The sequence below is a fragment of the Salmo salar genome, chromosome 19, assembly GCF_965601325.2.
Source record: "Salmo salar chromosome 19, fSalSal1, whole genome shotgun sequence".
Lineage (NCBI taxonomy): Eukaryota > Metazoa > Chordata > Actinopteri > Salmoniformes > Salmonidae > Salmo > Salmo salar.
This window is the reverse complement of record NC_138309.1, coordinates 11,184,854-11,207,965: the sequence shown is the minus strand read 5'-3', so window position 1 is coordinate 11,207,965 and position 23,112 is coordinate 11,184,854. Positions and strand designations below refer to the sequence as shown.

Below are 23,112 nucleotides of genomic sequence, written 5' to 3'. Positions count from 1 at the left end.
ACACACACACACCCCTGAATAACGCCACTCATGTTACAGATAAACAACTAGTTGTGGTGCCACAGGGGCAGATGAATTATGATAGTGTAGTTTTGTGAAGATCAACTATAGCCAGTTACATACAATCTTCTCTTTCCCTTGTTTTCCCTCACCATTTCTCTCTCTTTTATATATCTATTTTCATTGTCTTCCCCTAAACTGCAGTATCCATTGCTCTCTAACCCTTAGACTCCCTCTCTCACCTCCCTTCTCCACTTCACTCTACCTCTCCCCCACCCGTTCCCCCTCCCCTCCTGTCAGTGTATAATTAGTCTGGTCAGTAAATTAGCAGCTGGCTGACGGGCCCTCCTGCGGTGCCAGGGGCAGGATCACAGACTTGAAACCTCTGGGTAACAGAATGACATCCACAGGGGTCAAGCTGGGTTTTACAGGCCATCACTGAACGGGAGGTCAAACTGTCACAGAAGATGATACAGATACACCCAGGGAAAGACTTGAGATGTTCAGACTGTGAAAAAGGTCTATGTCCTAAACAGATGGGGAGAATGTGGGTAAGGTAGAGATGGAGGTGGTGGCAGGGGAAGGAGAGCTAAGAAGTGGCTAAAAGAAGGAAAGACAAATAGATGCAAAGGGAGGGAAGAAAGGAATGCAATGAAAGGGGGAGAAAATGTATGGAAGGTAGGATAGGAAGTAACAGATGCCTTAATTGATCAACAGTCAAGGCACTTGCAGTCAAAATATGCATGTCCCCTTAACACAATTCCTCACTCAAGACACCAAAAGGTTATTTGCGCAGTGAAAGGGAATTCTGCACCCTCTACCCCAACACACACACAGCCCGCCCAGATCAGAGGTGGTATGTTAAGACCTGTCAAAGAGCGGACACCCACACTCCTGTCAAAGAGCGGACACACACACACACTGACTTTCATACACTACATGAGTGACACACACCTGTCCTAGTGGATTCCTTGGCAGCGCGGCCATGTGTAATCTCAGGTGGGTACATCTGTTGTAAAACTAGGTCCGATTTAATACAACCACCTCACCTCAAATGTTTATTTGTCACATGCTTCGTAAACAACAGGTGTAGACTAACAGTGAAATGCTTACTTACGAGCCCTTCCCAACAACGCAGACAGAAAGAAAATAGAGAAATAGAAAAGTAAAACACGTAATAATAAATACACAATGAATAATGATAACTTGGCTATATACACAGAGTACCAGTACCGAGTCGTAGTGCAGGGGTTTGAGGTAATTGACGCAGATATGTACATATAACTAGGAATAAAGTGGCATAATAAACAGTATCAGCAGCGTATGTGATGAGTCAAAAAAGTTTGTACAAAAATAATCAATGCAGATAGTTAAATAGATAACCAAATAGCTACCCGGACTAACTATTTAGGAGTCTTATGGATTGGGGGTAGAAGCTGTTCAGGGTCCTGTTGGTTTCAGACTTGGTGCATCGGTACTGCTTGCCGTGCGGCAGCAGAGAGAACAGCTTATGATTTGGGTGGCTAGAGTCTGAAAAATTGTAGGTCCTTCCTCTGACACCGTCTAGTATAGAGGTCCTGGACGGCAGGGAGCTCAGCCCCAGTGATGTACTGGGCCATGCGCACTACCACCTGTAGCGCCTTGTGGTCGGATTCCAAGCAATTGCCACACCATGCAGTGATGCAACCAGTCAAGATGCTCTCAATGGTGCATCTGTAGAACTTTGAGGATCCGTGGCCCCATGGCAAATCTTTTCAGCCTCCTGAGGGTGGAGGCGTTGTCGGGCCCTCTTCACAGCTGTGTTGTTGTGTGTGGAACATTATAGCTCCTTAGTGATGTGGACACCGAAGAACTTGAAGCTCTCGACCCGCTCCACTACAGCCCCTTCGATATGAATGGGGGTGTGCTCTGCCCTCCTCCTGTATTCCACAATCAGCTCCTTGTCTTGCTGATGTTGAAGGAGGTTGTGGTACCAGCACAACAAGGCTTTCTCATCGTCATCGGTTAGCAGGCCTACCACTGTTGTGTCGTCAGTAATATTAACCTGTTTAAAGGTCTTACTCATTATCGGCTACAGAGAGCGTGATCACACAGCCGTCCGGAACAGCTGGTGCTCCTCTGCGTGGTTCAGTGTTGCCTGCCTCGAAGCAAGCATAGAAAGCATTTAGCTCGTCTGGCAGGCTTATGTAACTGGTCAGCTTGCGGCTGGGTTTCACTTTTCAAACTAACACAGAGTACAAGCCCTGACACAACCGACAAGCGTCAGAGACGGTGTAGTAGGATTTGATCTTAGTCCTGTATTGATGCCTTGCCTGTTTGATGGTTAGTCGGAGGACGTAGTCGAATTTCCTATAAGCGACCATTAGTGTCAAACTCCTTGAAAATGCAGCTCTAGACTTTAGCGGATGTTGCCTGTAATCCACGGGTTTTGGTTGAATATGTACACTACCATCCAAAAATTTGGGGTCACTTAGAAATGTCCTTGTTTTTGAAAGAAAAGCTGATATTAACCTGATATGGATAGGGGGTAGTATTTTCACGGCTGGATGAAAAAAACGTACCCGATTTAAACTGGTTACTACTCTTGCCCAGAAATGAGAATATGCATATTATTAGTAGATTTGGATAGAAAACACTCTGAAGTTTCTAAAAAACTGTTTGAATGGTGTCTGATTATAACAGAACTCATATGGCAGGCAAAAACCTGAGAAAAGAAATCCAACCAGGAAGTGTAGGGTCTGAGAAATGTAGTTCTTTCTAGTCCATTTCAAAACTACAGTATCTGTGCTGTTACGTTGCACTTTCTAAGGCTTCCATTGGCTGTCTAAAGCCTTCAGAAAGTGGATTGAGCCTTCTCCTGTCTCTGGGCAGACTATAGGAGCTCAGTTACTGAGTGGTCTGCCTGAGGACAAAGAGATTGGATATGTGCTTTCCCGCGAGCACGCTGTTTTTATTTTCCTCCTTGAATGAATACACTATCGTCCGGTTGGAATATTATCGCAATTTCACGTTAAAAATACCATAAAAATTTATTTTAAACAGCGTTTGACATGCTTCTAAGTACGGTAATGGAACATTTTGACTTTTTGTGTCTTGATTTGCGCTCGCACGTTACCCTTTGGATAGTGACCTGAACGCACAAACAAAATGGAGGTATTTGGACATAACTATGGATTATTTCGAACAAAAACAACATTTCTTGTGGAAGTAGCAGTCCTGGGAGTGCATTCTGATGAAGATCAGCAAAGGCAATACAATATTTCTGTGTGGCTGTGTGGTTATTTTGGTCTATGTACTCTCCTAACATAATCTAATGTGTTGCTTTCGCTGTAAAGCCTTTTTGAAAATCGGACAACGTGGTTGGATTCAGGAGAGGTTTATCTTTCAAATGGTGTAAAATAGTCGTATGTTTGAAAAATTGAAATGATTGGATTTTTTAAGTTTTTGTATTTCGCACCATGCGATCCCATTGGCTGTTGGCTAGGGGTTCCGCTAGCGGAATGCCTAGATGTAAGAGGTTTTAACTTCTTCGTGACAGGGGGCAGTATTCAGATGAATACGTGCCCAAATTAAACTGCCTGCTTCTCGGGCCCAGAAGGTAGGATATGCATATTATTAGTACATTTGGATAGAAAACACTCTGAAGTTTCTAAAACTGTTTGAATGATGTCTGTGAGTATAACAGAACTCATATGGCAGGCAAAAACCTGAGAAAAAGAATCCAACCAGGAAGTGACTTGTAGTTTTTCTATCTAATCCCTATTCAAACTACAGTGTCTGTGGGGTCATTTTGCACTTCCTAAGGCTTCCATTGTCTGTCAACAGTCTTTAGAAACTTGTTTCATGCTTCTACTGTTACTGGGCAGAGAATAGGAGCTCAGTCAATCAGTGGACTGCCTGGGACCAGTGAGTTGTTTACTGCGCGAGCACGCAGGCACACCGCTCCTTCTTTTTCCTCTGTAATGAATACGCTATTGTCCGGTTGGAATATTATTGAAGTTTTATGTTAAAAAGACCCTAAGGATTGATTGTAAACATCGTTTGACATGTTTCTACGAACGGTAATGGAACTATGACTTTTCGTCTCTGGTTTTGCGCTCGTGCGTTATGCCTTTGGATTAGTGATCTGAACGCGCGAACAAAACTGAGGTATTTGGACATAAATATGGAGTTTTTTGAGAAAAAAAACCCACATTTCTTGTGGGAGTCCTGGGAGTGCATTCCGACGAAGATCAGCAAAGGTAAGGGAAGATTTATAATACAAATTCTGAGTTTAGTTGACTCCAGAACTTGGCGGGTAACTGTATAGCTTGCTTTGATGGCTGAGCTCTGTACTCAGAATATTGAAAAATGTGCTTTCGCCGTAAAGCTATTTTAAAATCTGACACAGCGGTTGCATTAAGGAGAAGTGTATCTATAATTCTTTCAATAACTGTTGTAAATTTGATCAACATTTATGATGAGTATTTTTGTAAATTGATGTGCTCATTCACCGGAAGTGTTGATGGGAATACATTTTCTGAACATCACGCGCCAATGTAAAATGGGGTTTATGGATATAAATATGAACTTTATCAAGCAAAACATACATGTATTGTATAACATTGAGTCCTGGGAGTGTCATCTGATGAAGATCAAAGGTTAGTTATTCATTTTAGCTGTATTTCTGGTTTTTGTGACACCTCTCCTTGCTTGGAAAATGGCTGTGTGGTTTTTCTTGTTTAAGCACTGTCCTAACATAATCTAATGTTATGCTTTCGCCGTAAAGCTTTTTTGAAATCGGACACTGTGGTTGGATTAAGGAGCATCTTATCTTTAAAATGGTGTATAATACTTGTGTGTTTGAGAAATCTGAATTATGAGCTAGCGTCCCACATGTCCCAGAGAGGTTAAAGCAAGCATTCTATATACTATTAGTTTGTGAATCTTACTGTCTGCAAACTAGTGTCTGCTAGTTTGTTTTTTCTTAGCAAGGTGTTGCTAAAATACTTCGTGTTAGCCGCTAATGATAATTGTTCGTAGCTAGCTTGTGTCAGAGCAAACGTAGCTAGCTAGCTAATATTGCCTGGTATGAGTGCTGGTGTAGGCCTAGATAAGTTTGTACAACTAGATTTTATCAGAGAGGAATAGGCAAAGCATGAATAATGTTGGCTAGCTAGATGAAGTAAGCTCTAACATCTAATTAGGTTCACCTGGAAACACTGATCAACACTTTGGTTCCTACCCTGTCAATTTCTCCCTGGTTTATCAATTCATTGTCATGTCAAAGAACATATTGAAGGTGCTGGCCACTATATTGCAACTACAGATTTAGAAGAATCATTATATTTCCATGATTCCAACAGTTCACCAATTAACTAGGCATGTATTTTGTTGCCCATATCATACTGCGTGGCAGTGTGGAAATGATAATACAGTAAGCGTGCAGTAAATTTAGAAATTGATCAAAATGCTGAAAATTATTTTGGTTTGGAGTAGGATTGAACAGTATGAATGGAGAATGCCCCATTGAATTCACTTATGTGTTGCCACCCTAGTGTCATGAACTACTCAAAGCATATTTAGAAATGTTATTTAAAAACATAAAATACCATCAACTACCGCCATACCATCAAAAAGTGATTAGATTTGTCTATAGCACCGAGCCATAAATCTATCCTGTTTGATTAGCCATCAGTCTGACAAACATACACGGAGTGTACAAAACATTAAGGACACCTTCCTAATATTGAGTTGCGCACCCACCCTTTTGCCCTCAGAACAGCCTCAATTCGTCAGGACATGGATTCTACAAGGTGTTGAAAGCATTCCACACTGATCCTGGCCCATGTTGACTCCAATGCTTTCCACAGTTGTGTCAAGATGGCTGGCTGTCCTTTGGATGGTGGACCATTCTTGATACACATAGGAAATTGTTGAGTGTGAAAAACCTAGCAGCGTTGCAGTTCTTGACAAACTGGTGCGGCTGGTACCTACTACCATACCACATTCAAAAGGCAATATTTTGTCTTGCCCATTCACCCTCTGAATGGCACACAAACAATCTAGTTAGGTCTCAATTGTCTCAAGGCTTAAACAGCCTCCCCATAATCTACACTGATTGAAGTGGATTTAACAAGTGACATCAATAAGGGATCATAGACTGACCAGTTGAAAGCTATGTCATGGAAAGAGCAGGTGTCCTTAATCTTTTGTACACTCTGTGTATATGCACACAAACGAACAAAAACAATCTGGCCAATAAGTGCTCTATAAAATAATTTTGATTGATGACTGATTGAATACAAGTGCTATATAGCTTTATGATGATACTGTATGTGTGTGTGTAATGTGATTTGATTGATTGGTTGGTTGAAAGTGCTGTATAGCATCGTGATTTAGTTTATTAGAATTCTCATGAAATGTTTCTCATGCAGCTGCTAATCTTCCTGGGGTACCACATGATTATACTGTGTGTGTGTGTGTGTGTGTGTGTGTGTGTGTGTGTGTGTGTAAAATGGGAGGCGTGTTATAACTATGACAATTTATTATGGAAACCCCTGAGGTGATTGGTAGAATAGTATGTGTATGGCTGAGGAAAGTGAGGAAGGGAGAGTGTGTGTCAGTGAAAGAGAGATATTATTATCCTGACCACAATTTAGGCTTGGGCGGTATTCCGTATATACACACCGGGGTATTTGGAAATAGCCACAGGAGGGTTTTTCAATACCGTTGAAACAATTTCTTTGAAGTTTTTCAAAGCATTTTAATATTTGTATCTATTTTTGTAGGTAAATATCTGCAGTCAACTTGTGCAATGTGTTAGGAGATGAAGCAGATCGCGTTCTTCATTTCACCGGTCACATTTTACATTATGAAGCTCAAGTAGTTCACCAGAACAGTTGAGCCAGTCAGGTGTTTGTTTGTAAAGGCGGGAGCAGGTGAGTCCAGGTGTGTATTGACAGGGGTCGCGTTTTATATTGAAAGTCAGTGTTTTTTGTTGTTGCTTCAATCAAGTGATCAGGGAGATGCAACTATAGTTTTCCTTCACAGGAAATACATTAGTGCAACACATTCGGCAGTAAATAGCTTCATTTTCATCATATGACAGAAGTCCAACACTATTTGGCTGTGAGCCACACAATGAAAAAGCCAAGTATCTTTTTCAAAAACGATGCATGGCCACCATATTTTAATGTTTAGGCCTATCATAGAAAGAATGTAGTCAGCTACATTTCCTCATGTTTTGCTTAAAGTTGATCTTGCATTTTACCAGAGAAAAATAGGCTGGCTACACCTAGAAAAGTAACATGGAAAAGTAGCTACATATCAGTCAGAGTGCTGTCTGCTGATAGAATGCCATTTTTGAAATCTCATCAGAGTTTAGAAGTGCAACTGAAGAACAAAATTATTCTGATCCCGAGCAGAAATTACAATAAGAATTTTAGATGTGCGTTTACAAAACGCAGCAAGATATTTGTTATGCGTTTTATGTTTTTCCCTGCATGAAAAATGCAGAATTCTGCGTTAGCAAGTTTAACTTAGGGGTTGTGTTATCTAAGTAAGCGGCTGAATTGATATCGTGTTAGCTTTCTGCTGTGTTTGAGAAATCAAAGCCCCTTAGATTAGTTATTTGTACAGCTGCTATTTTGATTTCCTTGCATTTTTTCTCCTCTCAGTTTTAAGGCCCGTCTGCTCCTCCCCCCTATTCTCCGAGCAGAGCAGGCAGGCCTGTTGCCCTAGCGACTTCAGGACTCCACACAGACACAGCTGTAGATAAGCAGCTAGAGAGCCAGTACCGTTCTTTCTTCAGAGAAGCATGCCACAAAACTGTTCATTTGCACAATGTCTCTCATTCACATCTGCTTGTAAATGTCGAAACTCACCAAAAATGACTCACCTCTGTCAAGACAAAGGGTGGCTACTTTGAAGAATCTCAAACACAATATATATTTTGATTTGTTTAACACTTTTTTTGGTTACTATATGATTCCATGTGTTATTTCATAGTTTTGATGTCTTCACTATTATTCTACAATGTATAAAATAGTAAAAATAAAGAAAAACCTTTGAATGAGCAGGTGTGTCCAAACTTTTGACTGGTACTGTACATTTTCACCTTTCCACAGAGGGGTCATATTAGTGTGTAGCCCAAACTGTTCGGACGCTACAGACAGAAGTTGGCAGATTGGCTGTGCCGAGTCCCAAGACGCTTGTGGGGGTCGTAGAGCAAAACAGATAACATCATCGTGTTCGTGAGAGTCTCTTTCCATAGAGGGGTCATACTAGTTTGTAGGCCAAACCGTTCGTACGCTACAGATGATTGTATGAGAAGACCGATTTTCTGGATGTCTCATGGTCTGACAAACACAGCTCTAGCTCTGCCACCTTTCACCGCAGATGCGGAAGTGCGACATCAGCGGATGCGGTGCATTGAGACGCATCCAACACGAAAAAAAAAAGAAGATGCATCTTGCTTAAAACAGATTTATACGGGGATTTTTTTATTATGCTAATTTCATTTCCGCAGGGGAGCAGACATCGACTCTAGGGGGTTAGAGAAGAGGTTGTGCTCTTTAAATTAACTTGTAAGAGTCATTTATTCATTGTTTTTCAGCGGTGTTTGAAAATGTGTGAGAAAATGTACTTTATCTTGAAAAGCAGCATTATAGAATTCTATTGGGGTCTAAAGGGTTACGAAGGCGACACTCCATCTTAACTCCTCCTTAAAATTTCACTGGATTGGTTGAACACTGCAGAAGACATCCTCCAACAGTTTTTTTTCTTCTCCATTCTCGTAAAGGATCTAGTGGAGGATCTAGGTTCAGCTGTTTATTTTATGCCTGGCTACATAAATTAATCTATTGGCAATCAAAGCCGTATCTCGCAATGGAATGCTGTATCTGGAAATTTCTTGGCTTACAATGTCTCACAACTTCAGTAAAGCAGGGCCCTTCAACATGCAACAAACTGAAGACAACACACACCCACGTTATTAGCGGGTGTGAATGCCAAGCCTCACGTCTTCTGACAGCATCCCTACGATGTAGCATGGTGGTGGCAGCATCATGCTGTGGGAATGTTTTTCAGCGGCAGGGACAGGGAGACTAGTCAGGATGGAGGAAAAGATGAACGGAACAAATTAGCGAGATCCTTGATGAAAACCTGCTCCAGAGTACTCAGGACCTCAGGCTGGGGCGAAGGTTCACCTTCCAACAGGACAACGACCCTAAGCACACAGCCAAGACAAAGCAGAAGTAGCTTCGAGACAAGTCTCAATGTCCATGAGTGGCCCAGCCAGAGCCCGGACTTGAACCCAATCAAAGAGAGACATGAAAATAACTGTTCAGCAACAGAGGATCTGCAGAGAATAAAATGGGAGAAACTCCTCAAATACAGGTGTACCAAGCTTGTAGCATCATACCAAGAAGACTCAATGCTGTAATCACTTCCAAAGGTGCTTCAACAAAAAGTACTGAGTAAAGGGTCTGAATACTTATGTAAATGTGATATTTCCATTTTATTTTCTGAACTAGCAAAGAAAATAACTTTTTTTTTTTAAATGTTGCTCTGTCATTATGGGGTATTGAGTGTAGATTGAGGATTTTAAAAATGTTTTTTAATCAGTTTTAGAATAAGGCTGTAACTTAACAAAATGTGGAAAAAGTCAAGGGGTCTAAATACTTTCCGAAGTAGGTTTACATCAAGGACCTCTGTAATTTGCTCCGTTCATCTTTCTCTCGATCTAGGATGTCTTGGTGGTTCCAAACTTCTTCCATTTAAGAACGATGGAAGCCACTGTGTTCTTGGGAACCTTCAATGCTGCAGAAATGTTTTGGTACCCTTCCACAGATCTGTGCCTCGACACAATCCTGTCTCGGAGCTCTACGGGCAATTCCTCTTACCTCATGGCTTGGTTTTTGCTCTGACATGCACTGTCAACTGTGGGACCTTATATAGACAGGTGTGTGCCTTTCCAAATCATGTCCAATCAATTGAATTTACCACAGGTGGACTGCAATCTAGTTGTAATAACATCTTAATGATGATCAATGGAAACAGGATGCACCTGACCTCAGTTGAGTCTCATAGCAAAGGGTCTGAATACTTTTAAAAATAAAAAAACATACCATATTTTTATTACATTTGCAAAGCTTTCTTAAAAAACTTTTTGATTTGTCATGATGGGGTATTGTGTAGATTGCTGAGATTTTTTAAATCAGTTTTAGAATAAGGCTGCAACGTAACTAAATGTCAAGGGGTCTGAATACTTTCCGAAGGCACTGTAACATTTTCTAAGTCTCTACTTTCATCAAATGTAAAAAACACAATTTCAAATTTTGCTACATAAGACCGAATCGAGCTGGTCGTTCACATATGAATACGCCCCCAGGCGAGCCAGAGCGAGGGAGCAGGCCGAAAAAAATAAAATAAAAAAAATAACATGGTGCGCACGTGTCTCAGTCATCTAAATTTCTCAATGTCTTGACTCACAAATTCACGAAAGTAGCCTAAAGTTCACATTTTTCTCAGGTTTTATTTAAAATTGCACAACTTCACCCAGGCCTTTGTAGCCTATCATCTAGTTAGGCTATAATGCGGAAAATAATGTTTAGTGATAACTGAACTGTGATTTGAATTTTGTACATAAAAAAAAGTTTAAAATGTGCACACCCCTAATAACAACCGTCCCCTAGCCTTAGCGCCATGCCTCTTCTTTCATTCTACCTCCTTACCCCTCACCTATGACCCTGGCCATTGCTTCCACGCTGACTTCCCTGCTGTAAGTTACAGGCATCTGTCGGTTTTTAAACCCAAGGACAGTCAGAGACTCAATTACAACAAAGTGTTTTAAGTGCCCTCCGCAGTCCTGAAATATGGCCCTACCCTCACCATGCACGCACACATGCAAACACGGCAGTTTCCATTAGGAAAATGCAGCACCGGACATTTGACCAGCAGCATTTTCATTTAATGGAACCATATGCATTGGGTGCATGATTGGGGTGTCCACCCACGGTGCTCAGAATGACAGAAATCACATTTATATTATGGTTCTTTGTCTTAACAGAACATGCAACTGCGTGCGTCCTTCTTACCAAATTCCAAAGCACATCTTCAGAAGAAGCCAAGAAGACGAGTAACAAACAGCAAAATCACTAGCCTATGTCAATCTAAAATCCCCCATAGTAGAAAAGTTTAGGGTAAGCATACTCGGTAAGCCAACTTGCATCTGTGGATTGAAATAAAAAAATGTTCTGTTATTTAATGTTTCAACTAATTCATCTGGATGTTATATTCATTATTTTATTTTATTATAAACCAATTCACATGTTTTATTATTAAGTTATTGACAATGTGTAAGTTCCCACTCGTGACCAGTCTCAAAGCTGCAAAAAAAACGTTGGCTTTGAGGCTACCCTCAGATAAACACTTAAAATATATATTTTTAGTACGTTTTCAGATAAGTGATCATACTTTATCTAAAATTGAGACTAATGTGCTGATATATGCACATGATAGCCTATTTCATGAGCATTCATTACCTTTTCTTACCAACTGAATATATGGGTTTTTCATGCTAGCAGTTGTGCTAGCAGTTTTTGCTGTTAAATGAACCTTGCATTGTTATAGAGTGCATTCAGAAAATGTTTAGACCCCTTCCCTTTTTCCACATTTTTACATTCCAACCTTATTCTAAAATTGATTCAATAATTTTTTTCGTCAATGTACACACAATACCCCACAATGACAAAGCGAAAACCAGTTTAGAAATGTTCGCAAATGTATTAAAAATCAAAAACAGAAATACCTTATTCACCTAAGTATTCAGACCAGAGATGTTTGAGGAGCAGGTGTCCACATTATTTTGGTAATGTAGTGTAGATTCCTTTTTTGTAAATTCGACATTCATCTCAGGTAGGCTTAAAGGGTACAGTAGCACAAAAAGCACTCCCTCTATACATAATGTAAATGACAATGAAGCATTATTATTCAGTATGCTCAATACTAACTTAGCACAACATTGTAGTTTATAAAGTATATTTATACCCCCAAACCATTGGTTTCTAATATTTTATGAGTAGACTTTTCTATTCCGTCTTTCTCACCATAAATCACTTTTGTTCCAATTAAGGCCAGTATGCTCCTATTAAGCCCGGTTGGCATTGAAACACATGGGGATAGTGTGTTGATATGCCTAATATTCAATGAACATGAGCAAAAATATATATTTACAGATTTAAACTGATTAAAACACACAAAAACTAGTTGTGTGTTGTGCATCTAGCTATGGTGCCTTTACCAAGATTAGAACCAATTAAAAAACATTTGTACCCTCTCCAAGACGTTTGGAGTGAACAAGTAGTCGTTGATGCAGAGAGAGAAGAAATAGATCAGGGTTGGGGGGTATCAGGGACAGAAGACCTACAAAGTGGTGGATAAAAATGCAAACAAATGGAGGGACAAGAAAATGACTATTGGGGGACTACTCATGCACTTTTTGGGTGGGGGCTTATTGTTGTCTTGCATTCATCCAGGTGATTCTGTTTTTTGGTCCACCACCGATATCTTTTTAATACATAGAGAGAGATTTAAAAAACTGTCTTCAGATAGGCTTTAGGGAGACAAGTAGATTAACAAGAATAGCAGTACAGCAAATGTAAATGAAATTTCAGATAATTCATTGAAAGTTGTGTGTGTGTTATGGTCATCGTTACATGGCTTCTTATCCAGAGGACCAGTGTGGACGCAGAGTTGAGTTCTAACTAGGGATGCACAATATATCGGTGAACATATCGGAATCGGCCATTATTAGCTAAAAATGCTAATGTCGGTATTGGCCCGATGTCTAGTTTAATGCCGATGTCAAAGCTGACGTGCATACCTATATAACATAGGTAAATTACGTAATGATGCCACATAAAATTTTGCGCTACACGTACAACATAGCATTCCCATCCTAGCCCACAATGTCTGCTGTGTGGGTATTGGCGCGAACTGGAACATGTGGTCGTGCACGTCGATGAGAATGCAGACCATGGAAGAATTGGGACATTTTCAGCTTCCAGGAATTGTGTACAGATCCTTGCAACATGGGGTCGTGCATTATCATGCTGAAACATGAGGATGAATGGAACGACAATGGGTGTCTCGGTACATTTAAATTGCCATCGATAAAATGCAACTGTGTTCGTTGTCCGTAGCTTATGCTTAGCCATACCATACCGTCACCATGGGGCACTCTTCACAACGTTGACATCAACAAACCGCTCACCCACACGACGCCATACAAGCGGTCTGCGGTTGTGAGGCCGGTTGGACATACTGCTAAATTCTCTAAAACGACCTTGGGAGGCGGCTTATGGTAGAGAAATGAACATTAAATTATCAGGCAACAGCTCTGGTGGACATTCCTGCAGTCTGCATGCCAACTGCACACTCCCTCAAAACTTAACATCTGTGGCATCGTGTTGTGTGACAAAACTGCACATTTGTGAGTGGCCTTTTATTGTCCCCAGTTTCTTGATATGCTACACCTGTCAGGTGGATGGATTATCTTGGCAAAGGGGAAATGCTCACTAACATGGATGTAATAAGATATAGAAGCTTTTTGTGCATATGATACATTTCTGGGATCTTTTATTTCAGCTCATGAAACATGGGACCAACACTTTACACATTGCATTTATATTTTTGTTCAATGTAAAATGTTCAAGTTTCAAACAATGAAGTATACGTTTTCAAAATGCATACTGCCTCCAGCTCATTGCAAAGTGGTGTGTGACGCGCTGAAACTTGCCGACCTTTGCCCATATGCACTTGAATGGCGAATGGGAAGAGCACTTCAATTAGCCTACCAGTTGAGAAATAAAAATAGAAGCACTTATTAAATCGTGGCCATAACACTGTTTTACCACAGGATTGCATTTAGAATGGTTAGGCAAGGATTGGGCTTATAAAAGCACGTTTCACTCCAGCAGCAACAAATGAGCGGATGTTTGAGAAGTTGTAGAAGCATCGTGCCGCCTGAACAATTTTTCGCTCATAGGCTCTGTATCTATATGCATGTGATAAACATAACTAACGAAAAATATACACGTGCCAATTTAATTCTACAAAATTATCCTACAGACCGATAAGCATGACCGGTCAAATGTATTTCCATCAATGAATAGGCTAAAAAGCATTATTTTGCAATGGGATTTTTTCTTCTCCTCCCGGTCAATTGTCCAGCGCTAGTTTCATTTATCGCATTTTTATATATATAAAAAAAGATTATTGGCCAAAAGCCAGCTACTAGCTACTACCGGCTAACGGAAACCCTGACCCACACGGGTCACAGTTCAAACTAAGTAGCGTTCCACAACCATCAACAGCTCCCATAGACTAAAGTGTCTAACACTAACCTATCCAAAATAACCATTGTGTCAAATGTGATTGTACATTACATCTGTGTATGCCCTCCCCTCTACCCCTGGCTCCCACACAAAGGAACCAAAAATAACACATTGGGGCCATCTGTGCCGGACCCTGAGCCGTGTAACCCTAAACCCTCCACTTAATGCTCCCCATCCCCTAATACCCCCACATACCAGGGATGGGGGGACAGGGGCACAACAAATGTTTCCCTACAAAGGCCAGAGTTCAAACAGTAGAGTTGTCTCTCTGCCTCACAAACACACGCTTGTACACTAATGCGGGTGCAACTTGGCAGAAGGAGGGAGATTTCCCTTCCAACCTGGTAAATCAGACAAGAACATCCAGAGCCAGGGGGCTGTCATCCCCTCCTAAGCCCAGGCATCTTAACCCCTCCCTGGACTGAGAACTCACAGTGGCCCCAGGCCTGACCTGCTATTCCCAGAGGGGTTAGGCCTCAGCTTAGACAAGAGTGAGAGAAAGAGGAGATCCCACACACAAACAAAGAGGGGACTACAAAGGGAGCCGCAAAAAGGCCTTTATAAGCAAAGCATTCTGGGTCAGTGGTGGTGTTGTGTAATGTTTATTTATAAACAGCCCTAAAATCAGATCATAAAAGGAAAGCATGAACGGGAAGATTCAATTGATGATAGGTCTGTGTATGGTGATACAGGACAGCTATGTGGTTTTAGACAAGTATAAATACACTAGAAAACACACTACAAAAAGACCCAGCTGCCCTTTTTGGCTCCCAATCAATAGAAACTAACTTGGAGCTACTTGGCTTTCAACTGTCAGAAGTCTAATCTGAGTCAAGGTCTTTCATTTTCAAAGTGACTTCTTAGAACTGCTTATTTTAGGTGTTCTATTCCAGAGTTTATACCGTTGAGTAGGGATTGCATTAACCATAGAATTAGAACTTCCCCTAATTTTATAGAAGGGGAGAATCCTGTGTACATCACTGATAACTTACTAAGTCGTAGTTCAGCTCTGAAGCAGAACTATGCAGGGGAGGATAGCCCTGGGCTAATGCTGGTCCTATCTATTCTACTGTCACAGAATGAGGTGTGAAATTAAACTAGGCTAAGACCAAACCCAAGGCTCAGGGCTACAGATACAGATACGGCACACCTGTTAATGTTGGGATCAGTCACTCACTCTCACAGAGCTGAACCAAACACACAAGCACACGCACTGACCTCTATTAGGGAACACAATGGTGCTGTAAGGGAATCCCAATAAACAGCTCCCTGAGGATCACTGGAACACCAGAGGTAGGTGTGGGTATTGTTAGAGCTCATTAAATTAATACAGGCGTGGTGTGTGTGGTGACCAGCTACAGGTAAACCCCTGACTAAAATCAGACCTTTATGTCACCCTTCAGCATCCCCTGCTGTCCCTAAGGCTAAGAGGAAAAAGTGTTGCTACCTCACAGTCCAACCACAGATGATGAAACGAGATGGACCAAATGTATTCAGAATCAGACATTACATTTGTCAATGCAAAAAATGAAAAGGGATTATCAATATCAACAGAAGAAGAAAAAAAATGTGGAAGAGTAGTGGTGTGTGAGAGGCTGGTCTTGGACTGCCCTCTAGTGGGATTTGCTCCAGCATTCATACTTGACCAGTCGTTCACATCTACAGTATACCCAGCAGGACGTAACTCACCTCTCTGCCCTTGTGTGTGACAAGCGCGGCCAGTGGCTTGGCGTAGAAGCGGCTGAAGCTAAAGCCCAGACAGCCGTACATACTGTTAGCCGTCAGCTTCAGAGCCTTCTGACGGATGTCATACTGCACAAAGAGACAGAGAGATTTAGAGAAAAGCAAATAAGTTCAAATAGTCCTGTGTTATTCAAGAAAAGCCACCACCTACACATTTCAGCTTCAACCAAGTGGGGTCTGGGTTATGAGTAACAAATCAGAGGTTTCTGAAAATCACAACAACAGAGAGAAACCTGACAGCAGAAGTCGTTATGCATGTACCTGCAGGTAAAGGTCAGGGTTGATGTCTTGTGCTTTCATCAGCTGTTTCACTTGTTTACGTCGTTCCACCAGCTTGCGAATCTCTTTGGGCAGAATTCCCATCTCCAGGTCGGCGTCCGGAACCTCTGGAATCTCATCAGGGTCATGCTCCTTTTGGCACAGAAACAAGAAATGGTACTGTTCAAATAACACACACACACACACACACACACACACACACACACACACACACACACACACACACACACACACACACACACACACACACACACACACACACACACACACACACACACACACACTCCGACTAAGACACACATACACACACCTCAGTCTTCTTGCGTGTGCTGTGGGCCTCTCTCTGTACGGTGGTAAAGCAGATGTTGAACTCTTGAATGATGGAGGGGTACAGACTGTTGAAGTCTAGCAGCAACACAAACTTATCATAGAAACCTACGGGGAGTGAATAGGAGTTACTACACACAGACCATTTCATCAAAATAAAATACATTTCGGTGCCACTCAGAATTCTTTGCTCCAGTGAATGTCACACTCTAGGGTGCATTCTGACTAGCAGGGTACTTCATAGAAACACACGTCTATCATTTTGTTGGTGTACATATTTTTTTTTACATTGTATAATTCATAGTAAACAAAGTCTGCATAACAAAACAGTAGTTACTACACACACCTTGTTCAATATGAAACCTAACGGAACTATCAGTTTTATGGAACACACAAACCTTTTTCTGACAGTATGCAGGAAGCGAGTACAGTAGCCTCAAACAAAGACCATTATATTTGGAGGGGGGGGGGGGGGTTATATTTCCGGGAATGATTAAAAACACTTCAAAACAATTCAATCCATGCTACAGTACTATTGATGAGGTGTGTAGACAACACTTAAGGTAAGGACAGGAGAACATCCCCACATATTACTTCTGTTACAGCATGGACATTTTGGGGCGAAATTCACACAGAATGTTACAAAAACATATTAGAAACGTGAGAGACTTCATAATGCACATATGACCCCCCCCACCCCGACTCACCCACTTTGGGGTCCAGTACCAGTCCACCTGCATATGCTGCTTTCTTTCTTCTACTCTTCCCTTTCCCAGAATCCCCCTCCTCCTCTCCCTCTGTCTGAGTGAGGGAATGTGAGAGCGGAAAATGGAGAAAGTGAGATGGAGAGCGAGAAAAAATTAGAGAGAGAAACAGAGAAAGTGAGAAAAGGAGAGGTGAACGTAAGAGAGAAAGGAAGAAAGTCCATCTTGCAGTAGGTCCATACAGTGAGTGAGTGATGACAGACAAATCTAAAAATGTTATATTACATTGGTAGGCTTCCTGTTCCTTTCAGTGCCAAAACCTAAATAAGCCAGACCTCAAAATCCCTAAAAACATGTGTGTGTTTAGACTTTAGTTTAGTGCAGTTCTCTACCCTGGCTCTTGCTACGACACAAAGGAAACAAAATCAAGTGTCTAGTATTGGCCTCATGCAAGTGAAAATACCAGTTCTTGTTGGGCCTTCTTGAAGGAGGGTTTGTCAGGTACGATGTAGTTCTTGTCATGGAAAGCATGGAGCAGTAGATACTCATTCCTTTCAGAACGACCCCCCATCAGAGTACGAGACTAGAGCGAGAAAACAAGACGAGAGAGAAAAAGAGAGGGCGGGTGCATGTGTTAAGAATTACTCAGCATTTCACTCAACGGTGCGTGTGTGTGTGTGTGTGTCTCGCTCACCAGTACGTTGCCTGCTATGTTGGTGATCTGCAGGGCGAGAGGCAGCACGTTGAGCTCACACATGATCTGGAGGATCAGCTTGGCATCCGTCCACGTCAACTCCAACAGGTACAACAGGTGGGGGGAGTCACTGATGGAGGGACAGACACACACCAGGACCTTTACAGCTGAACTTCAGATTTTTATTGTGGGACCAAGCACTCATATGTAGAGGCGCACGCACACGCACACACACACACACACCTGTAGAGGTTTTTGATGTTCTCAGCAGGTATAGTGGCTCGCTCAGTCTTCAGCACCTGAGCAGCCAGCTCAGTCAGGTGGTAGCTCTTACAGCGAATCAGCTCCTTGGCTGAGATCTCAACGTCACACACCAGACGACCACAGGTGGCGCTCTTCTCTGCAAAGCCACTGCGACCCTACGCAGCACAGGCACCAGAGAGGAAGACCATTAACACCCACTGTAACCTCCACTATCCTTTGCTGTAAGGCCTAGATACGGACCAAAGCTACTGCAAAGGAGAGTGACATGTGCAAGCATAATGAAGGAGACGTTAGCTCAGTGGGCTAAGATGATATTGAGTTGCTCTGAGGACCCAGGTTCGAGTACCTGATACTCACCCCTAGTTTGGGCATGTTGGACCTCTTGAGGCGTCCGATCTTAGACCAGTGGGGGACCTTACACACAGTGATTCTCTGAAGGAGCACTTCCAGGTCAAAGCCAAATATATCATGACCCTACAGGAAATAGATGAGAAGAGGTCAGCTGGGGTGTAAACATAGAAAGCAGAAATACACAGTGGATTCTGAAAGTATTCAGACCCCTTCCCTTCCACATTTTCTTAAGTTACAGCCTTATTCTAAAATTGATTAAATTATTTTTCACATAATCTACACACAATACCCCATAATGACAAAGCGAATATATATATATATAAACATTTTTTTTTTGCAAATGTATAAAATAAAAATGCCTTATTTACATACAAAGGTTTTGGGTCACTTAGACATTTCCTTGTTTTCCATGAAAACATACATGAAATTAGTTGTAAAATGAATAGGAAATATAGTCAAGACACCGACAAGGTTAGAAATAATTATTTTTAATTGAAATTGTGTCCTTCAAACTTGGCTTTCGTCAAAGAATCCTCCATTTGCAGCAATTACAGTCTTGCAGACCTTTTGCATTCTAGTTGTCAATTTGTTGAGGTAATCTGAAGAGATTTCACTCCATGCTTCCTGAAGCACCTTCCACGAGTAGGATTGGCTTGATGGGCACTTCTTACGTACCATACGGTCATGCTGCTCCCACAACAACTCAATAGGGTTGAGATCCGGTGACTGTGCTGGCCACTCAATTATAGACAGAATACCAGCTGACTGCTTCTGACCTAAATAGTTATTGCATAGTTTGGAGCTGTGCTTTGGGTCATTGTCCTGTTGAAGGAGGAAATTGGCTCAAATTAAGTGCCGTCCACAGGGTATGGCATGGCGTTGCAAAATGGAGTGATTGCCTTCCTTCTTCAAGATCCCTTTTACGTTGTACAAATCTCCCACTTTACACCACCAAAGCACCCCCAGACCATCACATTGCCTCCACCATGCTTGACAGATGGCATCAAGCACTCCTTCAGCATCTTTCATTTTTTCTGCATCTCACAAATGTTCTTCTTTGTGAACCGAACACATCAAAGTTAGATTCGTCTGTCCATAACACCCTTTTCCAATCTTCCTATGTCCAGGGTCTGTGTTCTATTGCCCATCTTAATCTTTTCTTTCTATTGGCCAGTCTAAGATATGGCTTTTTCTTTGCAACTCTGCCTAGAAGGCCAGCATCCCAGAGTTGCCTCTTCACTGTTGACGTTGAGACTGGTGTTTTGTGGGTACTATTTAATGAAGCTGCCAGTTGAGGACTTGTGAGGCATCTGTTTCTCAAACTAGACACTAATGTATTTGTCCTCTTGCTCAGTTGTGCACCGGGGCCTCCCACTCCTCTTTCTATTCTGGTTAGAGCCAGTTTGCGCTGTTCTGTGACAGGAGTAGCACACAGCATTGTACCAGATCTTCAGCTTCTTGGCAATTTCTCACATGGAATAGCCTTCATTTCTCAGAACAAGAATAGACTGACAAGTTTCAGAAGAAAGTGCTTTGTTTCTGGCCATTTTAAGCCTGTAATCAAACTCACAAATGCTGATGCTCCAGATACTCAACTAGTCTAAAGGGCAGTTTTATTGCTTATTTTAAATCAGAACTACAGTTTTCAGCTATGCTAACATAATTGCAAAAGGGTTTTCTAATGATCAATTAGCCTTTTAACTTATAAACTTGGATTAGCTAACACAACGTGCCATTGGAACACAGGAGTGATGGTTGCTGATAAATGGGCCTCTATCTTGCCACTGTAGGCGTACAAAGTACAAAGATCGCCTACAGTGCTGCCCTGCCCCATAAAAATAAACAAAAAAAACAACACAATTCGAGTTTGCTATTCACAAGAAGCATTGCCTGATGTAAACCATGCCTCGAACAAAAGAGATCTCAGAAGACCGAAGATTAAGAATTGTTGACTTGCATAAAGCTGGAAAGGGTTACAAAAGTATCCCTATTCATCAGTCCACATTAAGACCAATTGTCTATAAAATGGAGAGAAGTTCAACACTGATGCTATTTTCCGTAGGAGTGGCCATCCTGCAAAGATGACTGCAAGAGTACAGAGCAGAATGCTCAATGAGGTTAAGAAGACCTGTTGGGGCTAGGGGGCAGTATTTTCACGGCCGGATAAAAAACGTACCCGATTTAAACTGGTTACTACCCTTGCCCAGAAACGAGAATATGGATATAATTAGTAGATATGGATAGAAAACACCCGAAAGTTTCTAAAACTGTTTGAATGGTGTCTGTGTATAACAGAACTCATATGGCAGGCCAAAAGCTGAGAAGATTACATACAGGAAGTGCCCTGTCTGACAATTTGTTGTCCTTCTGTTGCATCTCTATCGAAAATACAGCATCTGTGCTGTAACGTGACACTTTTTAAGGCTTCCATTGGCTCTCTAAAGCCGCCAGAAAGTGGAATGGGGTGTCTGCTGTCTCTGGGCAAAGTACAGCAGCAGAGTTTGTAAGTGGTCAGCCTGGGGACAGTGAGACTGAGATGCGCTGTCACGAGACTTTTCAATTTTTTTTCTTTCAGCCTTTGAATGAATACAACGTTGCCCGGTTGGAATATTATTGCTATTTTACGGGAACATTTTTTAAACAGCATTTGACATGCTTCTGAGTACGGTAAAGGAATATTTTGACATTTTTTGTCACGAAATGCGCTCGCGCGTTACCCTTCGGATAGTGACCTGAACGCACGAACAAAACGGAGGTATTTGGATATAGTTATGGATTATTTGGAACCAAAACAACATTTGTTGTTGAAGTAGACGTCCTGGGAGTGCATTCTGACGAAGAACAGCAAGGGTAATCCAATTTTTCTAATAGTAATTCTGAGTTCAGTGAGCCCCAAACTTGGTGGGTGTCAAATTAGCTAGCCTGTGATGGCCGAGCTATGTACTCAGAATATTGCAAAATGTGCTTTCGCCGAAAAGCTATTTTAAAATCTGACATAGCGTTTGCATAAAGGAGTTCTGTATCTATAATTCTTAAAATAATTATGTATTTTGTCAACATTTATCGTGAGTAATTTCGTAAATTCACCGGAAGTTTTCGGTAGTTCTGAACATCACATGCTAATGTAAAAAGCTGGTTTTTGATATAAATATGAACTTGATTGAACAAAACATGCATGTATTGTATAACAATGTCCTAGGAGTGTCATCTGATGAAGATCAAAGGTTAGTGCTGCATTTAGCTGTGGGTTTGGTTTTTGTGACATATATGCTTGCTTTGAAAATGGCTGTGTGATTATTTTTGGCAGGGTACTCTCCTGACATAATCTAATGTTTTGCTTTCACCGTAAAGCCTTTTTGAAATCGGACAATGTGGTTAGATTAACGAGAGTATAGTCTTTAAAATTGTGTAAAATAGTCATATGTTTGAGAAATTGAAGTTATAACATTGAGGTATTTGTATTTCGCGCCACGCGATTCCACCACCTAGCCCATAGAAGTTAAGAAGAATCCTTAAGTGTCAGCTAAAGACTTACAGATATCTCTGGAACATGCTAACATCTCTGTTGACGAGTCTACGATACATAAAACACGAAACAAGAATGGTGCTCATGGGAGGACTCCACGGAAGCCACCACTGCTGTCTTAAAAAGAAACATTGCTGCACGTCTGAAGTTTGCAAAAGTGCACCTGGATGTTCCACAGCGCTATTGGCACTATATTCTGTGGACAGATTAAACTACAGTTGAGTTGTTTGGAAGGAACACACAACACTATGTATGGAAGAACAAAAGGCACAGCACACCAACATCAAAACCTCATCCCTACGGTAAAGTATGGTGGAGGGAGCATCATGGTTTGGGGCTGCTTTGCTGCCTCAGGGCCTGGACAGCTTGCTATCATCGATGGAAAAATTAATTCCCAAGTTTATCAAGACATTTTGCAGGAGAATGTTAGGCTATCTGTCCCCCAATTGAAGCTCAAAAGAAGTTGGGTGATGCAACAGGACAACGACCCAAAACACAGAAGTAAATCACCGAGGCGCTGCGGAGGGCCCAGTCAGAGTCCTGACCTCAACCCGACCTGACCTCAGCATGACCTCAAGAGATCAGTTCACATCAGACATCCCAAGAATATTGCTGAACTGAAACAGTTTTGTAAAGAGGAATGGTCCAAAATTCTTCCTGACTGTGCAGGTCTGATCCGCAACTACGAAAACGTTTGGTTGAGGTTATTGCTGCCAAAGGAGGGTCAACCAGTTATTAAATCCAAGGGTAAGAAGAAGGGCGGGGGTGTATGCCTTATGATTGTGATCATAACAACATACAGGAACTCAAGTCCTTCTGTTCACCTGACCTAGAATTCCTTACAAT

At 41.6% G+C, this 23,112-nt stretch overlaps 1 protein-coding gene across 2 annotated transcripts in view; it reads right to left on the bottom strand.

The window, feature by feature from the left end:
• Positions 1-23,112, bottom strand: part of pola1 (polymerase (DNA directed), alpha 1) — a 108,062-nt gene that overhangs the window by 44,724 nt on the left and 40,226 nt on the right. For both annotated transcript variants that reach the window (XM_014157251.3, XM_014157252.3), the window contains 8 exons: positions 18,747-18,863; positions 18,369-18,544; positions 18,126-18,255; positions 17,895-18,014; positions 17,435-17,528; positions 16,711-16,835; positions 16,383-16,532; positions 16,068-16,190 (listed from right to left, as the gene is read on the bottom strand). In XM_014157251.3, the coding sequence (XP_014012726.3) occupies positions 16,068-16,190; positions 16,383-16,532; positions 16,711-16,835; positions 17,435-17,528; positions 17,895-18,014; positions 18,126-18,255; positions 18,369-18,544; positions 18,747-18,863 (1,035 nt within the window). The remainder of the gene's footprint in view (positions 1-16,067; positions 16,191-16,382; positions 16,533-16,710; positions 16,836-17,434; positions 17,529-17,894; positions 18,015-18,125; positions 18,256-18,368; positions 18,545-18,746; positions 18,864-23,112) is intronic.